This window comes from Solanum tuberosum, unplaced genomic scaffold (assembly GCF_000226075.1).
Source record: "Solanum tuberosum cultivar DM 1-3 516 R44 unplaced genomic scaffold, SolTub_3.0 scf00476, whole genome shotgun sequence".
Lineage (NCBI taxonomy): Eukaryota > Viridiplantae > Streptophyta > Magnoliopsida > Solanales > Solanaceae > Solanum > Solanum tuberosum.
In genome coordinates, this window is record NW_006239409.1 from 138,305 (window position 1) to 146,061 (window position 7,757).

The 7,757-nt window shown below is 33.1% G+C and overlaps 2 protein-coding genes across 3 annotated transcripts; one reads left to right on the plus strand and one right to left on the minus strand.

The window, feature by feature from the left end:
• Window positions 1-3,215: 3,215 nt before the first annotated feature.
• On the plus strand, window positions 3,216-6,584 carry LOC102579726 (pentatricopeptide repeat-containing protein At5g46100). 2 transcript variants are annotated; one of them, XM_006364245.2, is made up of 3 exons: window positions 3,216-3,426; window positions 4,374-6,204; window positions 6,515-6,584. In XM_006364245.2, the coding sequence occupies exon 2, from the start codon at window positions 4,531-4,533 to the stop codon at window positions 5,968-5,970; it is 1,440 nt and encodes a 479-aa protein (XP_006364307.1). In that variant the 5' UTR covers window positions 3,216-3,426; window positions 4,374-4,530; the 3' UTR covers window positions 5,971-6,204; window positions 6,515-6,584. The 2 variants fall into 2 exon arrangements, with proteins under 2 accessions (XP_006364307.1, XP_006364306.1); XM_006364244.2 differs by having other exon boundaries at window positions 6,437-6,525.
• On the minus strand, window positions 6,463-7,483 carry LOC102579399 (uncharacterized). Its single transcript, XM_006364243.2, has one exon. It carries the CDS (start codon window positions 7,288-7,290, stop codon window positions 6,661-6,663), a length of 630 nt encoding a protein of 209 aa, XP_006364305.1. The 5' UTR covers window positions 7,291-7,483; the 3' UTR covers window positions 6,463-6,660.
• Window positions 7,484-7,757: the final 274 nt, after the last annotated feature.

Here is a 7,757-nt window from a genome sequence, read left to right on the forward strand (position 1 = left end):
ATGTCATTTGGCATACATCGACTCTCTCATGATGTTTACAATACATAAAAATAACATACAAATACATATAACATTGTTGATGGTGAATCGTACTTTAAACCTTTTGGATTGAAATGAATTTACTGTTGATGTGCGAATTTGTTGTTGGTTCCTTAACTTCGTCCTCCTTTCCCTCTTTCTTTCTCTTGTACAGAAAGAATTTTTGTATGATTTGCGATAAACAAGTAATGTTTATGTTGTTTTTCAGTGATGATTATAGAGATTTATGATGGCGATATAGTGATGGGTTGATGCGGCTAGGGTTTGCAAGAAGAAAAGATATAAAGACATAGAAGAAATGAAGATCTTCAATCCAAATTATAGAATTTATCGAGGACTCTCTCTATATATATATATATATATATTCTTAGAGATGTTGCAATTCTAGGTGTGATTTTTTTGTTAAATGGGATAATAAAGTTTTCAATTTTATTCTTGAAATAAAAAAAACTATTTTCAATCTATACAACACTTACATCGAAGTTTGACATATATAGCAATAGCAAACACGTGTCTCCTATGAAATAGTGGTAATGAATACGATAAGTACTTGCTAAAAAGTTAATGAGATTATTATAACATAGTTACAAGGAAGACAAATTAATTTATATACTTTATACGGAATATAGATTGCAATCACAAAAAGAATTTGAGTTTTATAAGTTAAAATTTAAATTTTTAAATCAAAATTATAGTATATAAAAATGTGTATATTAGTTAGTTGTTCAACTAAATTTTCTTTCATATTTTAACTGTATAAATAAACTTTACCAATATTAACTTACAAATTTCACAATTGAAAGTCTATTGATCAAGTTATCAAATTAGCTTATCTTGAAAAGTATATTATTATTATTTTAAATAAGTAGAGTCGTGATTTTTGTTCAATCAAATTATTTGAAAAGTGTTCTTGTTAGTATTTTATTGTTGAACATTCTTTTCTTAGAAATTAGGTGTTAATTTGTAAAAATAAATAAATTATTGCTAATTAATTTGAGTACTATGATTTTTTATATGATAATTTTGTCATAAAAATACAAATAAAATACACATATAATTTGTGAAGATATTTTGTCATCTTTGTCTTAAAAGATAAAAAATTAAAAATTAAAATTATTCAAAACATATGTTTTCTTCAAAATTTGATCAATCTATAAAAAGATTTATTTAAATTTTTTTACATATTTTTAACCTTTTGAAAACTTGATCGACTTTGTTGTTATTTACCCGACCTCCTTGAATTGTTAGAAAAAGTATCAAACAATTTTGTGTTGCTCATGATATCACTGTATAATTTTGTGTTGCTCATGATATCACGTAAAATTATGAATCTAGTGGAAATTTGTTAGAGTCATGCGTTTTCTTATAGCAATTTTGCATGAAATAATTATTCGTGTATTATTTATTTATTTAGTAGATGATCTAGTATATAATATTTATCTAATACATAAGAACTTTTATCATCATTTTTATAAGTATAAAATTTATTTTCATAATCTAAGATGAAAATTGTACAGAGTCATCAACATTATTGTAGCATAAAATTAAATATAATTTATCTTTATGGAGCGATATAGTTTCAACTTTTTATGTTAGTGCATCGTGTATGTATTGAACAAACTAAGTAGAAATAAGTATTTCATCTATACTAATTTCGTAAAATAAATTCTCTAGTTATTAAATCTACTTATACTGTTAATCTTGATATAAATATTATTAGTTGTGCATATTGTTCATTGTTTTATTCTATCAAAAGTTGATCGTCTTTCATATCAAGCCATTGAAGCAGCACACAAAGAGTGAGGGAAAGCTCAAATAAGTTATCCCGTGATCCGATCGAGTCGAAGCAGTTCGCTAAGCGAATTCATTTTCTGAAAGATCCTGACTTTCGTACTTTAGTGGGTCTCCGAGCTTGAGGTACTTGATGACACATAAGGAGTTGAACCTTCGCCAGGATGATACCATCATTGATCTAGTGGCTAGTGAATCACTGATCAAAGAGCGAACAACCCTTAAATAAAAAGGTGACAAAATTGATAGAGTGAAATCAATTCCCTGGTACTCGATAAATTAGCTAATAATTTGTACACAGGGATCATTTGGAAGAGTGTATAAAAATGACGCTAAATAAAGTGTACTAGTAATGTTTGCTTTAATAATACTTGTATTACTATTTACTAATGCTTGCATTGATTATAAATAGATTATTTTTATACATTGTTTGATTTGGTGCATTAAAAATAACACGTATTGCATAAAAATTATTATTTACAAAGATATACAGTGAAAAGATCAATTGAGTCTTTAACCATGCTAATGCATACATTAAAATCATTGAATTACTAGCACCTAGAAATAGGGGCGGGCCCAAATAGAATCTATCGGGTGCTCGAGCAGCCATTTACCTCGTCTCAAAATATATATATCTATATAGAAATTAAGATGTATTTGTATAAAATTAACATAGAGCACCCATTGAACAAATGATTTGATTGGTCCATTGACTCTTGGGAGCATGCTTAAGCCTCTTTTAGGCTTGTTAAGACCGATTTCGAATCTAAGTGTTCACAGATCCGCCACTGCCTAGAAATCTATTGTATTAGTAATACACAATAGAGTACTAGTTTATAGATTGGAAAAAAATATTGTAGTAAATAAACAAAACTAATACGGTTATACATACATTATTTTTTCTAATATACTCTACTAAATGACCCCGATCAAATAATAGTTGATTGAATTCACGTCGAATTTTATAAATTAATGTTACCCTTCAATGAAAAGTTTATATATTTATGAGGAACTTTCGCAAATGACCACTATAATAAACTTAATTATGCTTCGTAGCTATAGTTTGCATAATTATGGACTGTAGCTACAGTTTAAATTGTCTCGTTTGTATAATTCGTTGGTACATTTGTATAGTTATTTTTGTATAAACTCGAAATAACGAATTTATACAATTACAAACATCAAAAGTGTAAGCAATTATACAAATTTTGAATTATACAAAAGTTATACAAATTCCGAATTATACAAACTAAAAAGTTGAACCGCATAATTATAGCTAAAAGTAAATTACGAATTATAATTAAGACAAATTATAACTACATTAACTAATATATACAGTATTTGCTTATACACATAATTTTCCCTATATTTATACCAGTCGTTTATTATGGAAGTGACTCACCAACATATACATGATACATGAGGCGGCTCTAGCTTTTTGAATACTTTACCCTGGGAAGCTGAAGCCGCTCGGCTCACCGTTGCCGGAAACGGAATTTATATGCAGAGAAGGCGATACGAGAATACCGAAATGGAGTGAAGCTGTTTCAATCCAAGACAAGACAAACTAGTAAATGAGCAAAACTGATAGAAGAGGTAATTCTTAACTCAACTGCCTGCTATTATTGTATTTCATGAGATCACTGTAAATTGGGAAGCTGGTTAGATATTTATTTGTACGAGAATCTGGAACTTAGTGGAAGTAATAACTGAAAGAAGGTGCAAAAACAATGCAGGTAAGGTGTTTGTCGAAATGCTTGATAGAGGTGTTTGTTGCTTTCTACTCAATTTCTTGTAGTGGATTAGGAATTGTATCTTCGCTTTTCAGATATTCTTATTTCTATCTCAAATGGGCTCAAGTTGGGTAAGCAAGAATGGCAACAAAAAGTGGAAAAATTGTTTAAAACTCTAGTTTGTAAAAGTTGACATTTCTTTCTTTCTTGGATGTCAGAGAGGTATTGTGGAAAAATTCTTATAATTTCTTCATGCTCACTAGTCGCTATAGTCAACTGAATGTATTAATAATAACATTTTTTAAAATTTCCTTTCTTTGTTTTTTCTTATATTTTGTTTCACACTCTAATACAGTTTTTGATGTATAATGAAGTAAGTTTGCTATTTTTACTTTATCTCGACACCTATAACATTGAAAATTCTAAATTCTTTAATTCTTTTCTTGAGCATTAGCTCTCCTTTTTTGTTTTCACCATGTCATCTCTCACTCTTTGTGATTAGTGGCAGATCAACATTATATGCACTCGTGCACTCACTGCCTTGAAATCTTGATTCACCTCATTATGTTTTGTTGATCCATGTAAAGGTTAAAGCTTTGATCAAAATTTCTCTTCTTTGCTCCAAATATAAGAAAATCATTTGTTCGATTTTCCTGTACCAGGGTATTTTGAGCTTAAAATTTAGTTTTGTATGAGACACCAACTTGTTTGATGCAATGCCTGCTAGAAAATCTTGTTTTTTGGCATATCTTTAGCTGGTAACATGGTTGAAGATATTAGACCCTAATGAATTTTCTTTTGAAATTACAGGAAGCTTCAGTATTGGATGCTTCAAATACATAGGATCGGCAAGAAGCATTGTCGTTGTTACAACTTTAATCATTGAAAAGCTAATGATATTAGCTAAAATTTGAGGCACATATTTGTGGAAAGGGGATTGCAGCATTTGAAGGTAAGTGTTGAACTGATGGGTAGCAAGATACCAATCAAATGGCCAAGAGAAGTCACAGCGGCTTTTGTTGAACAGTTGATTCGAGCAGAAAAAGATGTACAAAAAGCTGTTCTTATATTTGATGCAGCAACAGCAGAGTACTCTAATGGCTTTCGGCACGATCGTAGCACATTTGGTCTTATCATCTCGAGATTGCTTTCTGCAAATCATTTTAATTTAGCAGAGGAAATGCTTGTCAGAATGAAGGATGAGAGCTGTAAGATTACTGAGGATATATTCCTCTCAGTCTATCGAGCCTATGGCCGGGTTCACAAGCCACTTGAGGTGATCAGGGTTTTCCAAAAGATGAAGGAGTATGATTGTGAGCCAACCCAGAAATCGTATATAACAGTGTTTTCTGTACTTGTTGAGGAAAACCGGTTAAAAACTGCTTTTAGGTTTTATCGTCACATGAGGGGGGTGGGCATTACACCTTGTGTTGCTTCGCTTAATATTTTGATTAAAGCTCTCTGCAAGAACAGTGGAACAATGGATTCTGCTTTTCGTATTTTTCATGAGATGCCCAAGCGCGGATTTACACCGGATTCCTATACGTATGGGACTCTCATTAATGGGCTTTGCAAATTGGGCAAGGCCACTGAAGCAAAAGAACTTCTGATGGAGATGGAAGCAAATGGTTGCTCACCTACTGTAGTGACCTATACTTGTTTGATTCGTGGCTTTTGCCAGTCAAATAACTTGGATGAAGCCATGACATTACTTGAGGACATGAGAAGCCAAGGTATTGAGCCCAATGTGTTCACTTATAGTTCTTTGATGGACGGTCTTTGTAAGGGTGGACGTTCCTCTGAAGCAATGGAGCTATTACAGATAATGGTTCATGAACATAAGGTTCCCAATATGATAACTTACAGTACCTTAATTCACGGACTTTGTGGAGAAGGTAAAATTGGAGAAGCCTTAGAGATTTTCGACAGAATGAAACTTCAGGGATGTAAACCTGATGCAGGGTTATACTGGAAAATCATCAATGGCTTTTGTGAGAATAACAAGTTTCATGAAGCAGCCAACTATCTTGATGAAATGATTCTTAGTGGAATATCTCCAAACCGGTTAACTTGGAGCTTGCATGTGAAGATCCATAATGCAGTAGTCCAAGGCCTGTGTGCTGTGAATGATCCAAAGCGAGCTTTTCAATTATATCTAAGCATGCGCACCAGAGCCATCTCAGTTGAAGCTAAATCTTTTGAGACTTTAGTCAACCATTTCTGCAAGAAAGGAGATGTGCACAAGGTTGCTCGTATTGTCGAGGAAATGTTGACTGATGGATGCATTCCAGATGAACAAACATGGGCTGTTGTGCTGGGTGGATTTTGGGATAGAAGGAAAGTAAGGGAAGCAGCTGATTCGGTACAGGCTGACCTAATGTGTAAACATATGAATTTTGAGACTTGATGTCTTGTTCAAGTTACTGATTATGACCGCAATGCCGTTGTTAATCCATATGAATGTCAGACCAAAATAATCTGGTTTTATGCATTGCTTCACCTTCTAAGAAGATTTTTGGTAAATCATAACATAGTGGGTGTCCGTTGTATTTACCCTTTTCATCATGGATATTTGGTGCAAAGCTAAGATTATTCCATGGCAACCTGGAACTCAAGGGTTCAATCTTCGCAGTGCACAGTGGTAAGTGTTCAGACGCTCTATTCCTTAATGCCCTAAAATATGGAGTTTCTTGGGCTTAGCGTTTTCAATGAAGTGCTTATTATATACTACTCCCTCTGTCCACTTTTAATTGATTAACATTTGTATGATTAAACACAATCTTTAATTCTAGTATGTTTCCTTCAGAATTTTGAATTACGACTCTTTTTGTATATTCAAAAAGCACTTGTTGATTTGACTTTCTGGACTACAGATTATATTCAAATTCCATGAAGGTGATTAGCAAACACTAGCATTCTTCTTTATACATTCGCTTGTTAATCATTTACAGCTTCATCTGGCAACGTTACGTCAAAAGGCAATGGAAATGGTTACATTGTTACATGAATGAAAAGACCAATGAAAATGTATCTCACTCTGAATATAAAAGAAGATGAGGATACACATGCGACAAATCTCTGGGAACAAGCATATTAGTTAGCAAGTGAGGGGGAAGCCAATGCCATGACGTTGCGTAGGAAACACCACAAACAACATACTGCAGATGACCCCAATTGCAACTGGCAGAGCTGTAAGCAGTTCCTGTGTTTCATATGAAGGTGTCGGGTAGAAACAATTTACCACATTCTGATCAAACAACGCAACAGCTGCAAAAACCAATATCGACATGATGGCATGCATGAAGTCTATAAATTTCAGCTTGTACTTTGCTGCGGCTTCCAATGGGAGTGTTGCTGATCCATCTATTATCCACAAGCCGCATGTTGTGGCAAACCCGTAGCAAACATTTCCTTTCTGATCCTTGAAACTATCTGTGAAGCTCAATAGGAAACATGACAGTCCACAAAGTGCTACAAGAGCAGCAGTCAAGGATCGACCAACCACATCACACTGTCCTTGGTTTGTGAATATGGGCGATAAAAATTGAAAAGCAAGAACAGATCCAGTAGGCAGAAGATTGGCAAGATGGGCAGTGCTTTTAAATGTCTGGCTTATTGCTTGTTGTATCAGGTTTTTCTCCACTTCAGGCAGTTCTGAATTTTCAAGCAGGGGAGCTTTCTCTTCATCAAGATTCCGGGGTATCTCATTTTCTACCTTAATCTCCATAGCCTTGAAGTCTTTAGTTGGCAAGTATTAATTTGATTATCTTCTCAAATTTGTGTTGGAATATTTATTGCTTGAGGATATAAATATATACCTGAAGGGAATATAAAATAGAGTGCACTTTGGTTAATGATGCCTTACAAGAAAGAAAAACAGAAGCAACTTTTACGCGGTATTCTAGATTTAGAATTTCAGTTACCATTTGGTGCTAGATAACTACATAAAGTATTTTAAAAGTTGCTTGCAGTTTCCTTTACAGTTATGGAACTCAAATTTTAGAAATCGACATTGTTTCAGGTATCGATTTTTAACCGAATTATACCCTTTTACTTGGTCTTCTGTCATAAAAAATGAAATCACTTTACCTGAAATTTGAAACTTTTTAAAAAAGTAAGTTTGAACGTTTGTTATTTTCATCACAAGCAGCTTTTAGTTGCTTTCTTGGAGGTTTTTTTGGAAGTGACGATGAC

Bases quoted from the DNA above. Each gene is read 5' to 3' on its own strand.
- LOC102579726 (XM_006364245.2), top strand. From the start codon at position 4,531: ATGGGTAGCAAGATACCAATCAAATGGCCAAGAGAAGTCACAGCGGCT.
- LOC102579399 (XM_006364243.2), bottom strand. From the start codon at position 7,290: ATGGAGATTAAGGTAGAAAATGAGATACCCCGGAATCTTGATGAAGAG.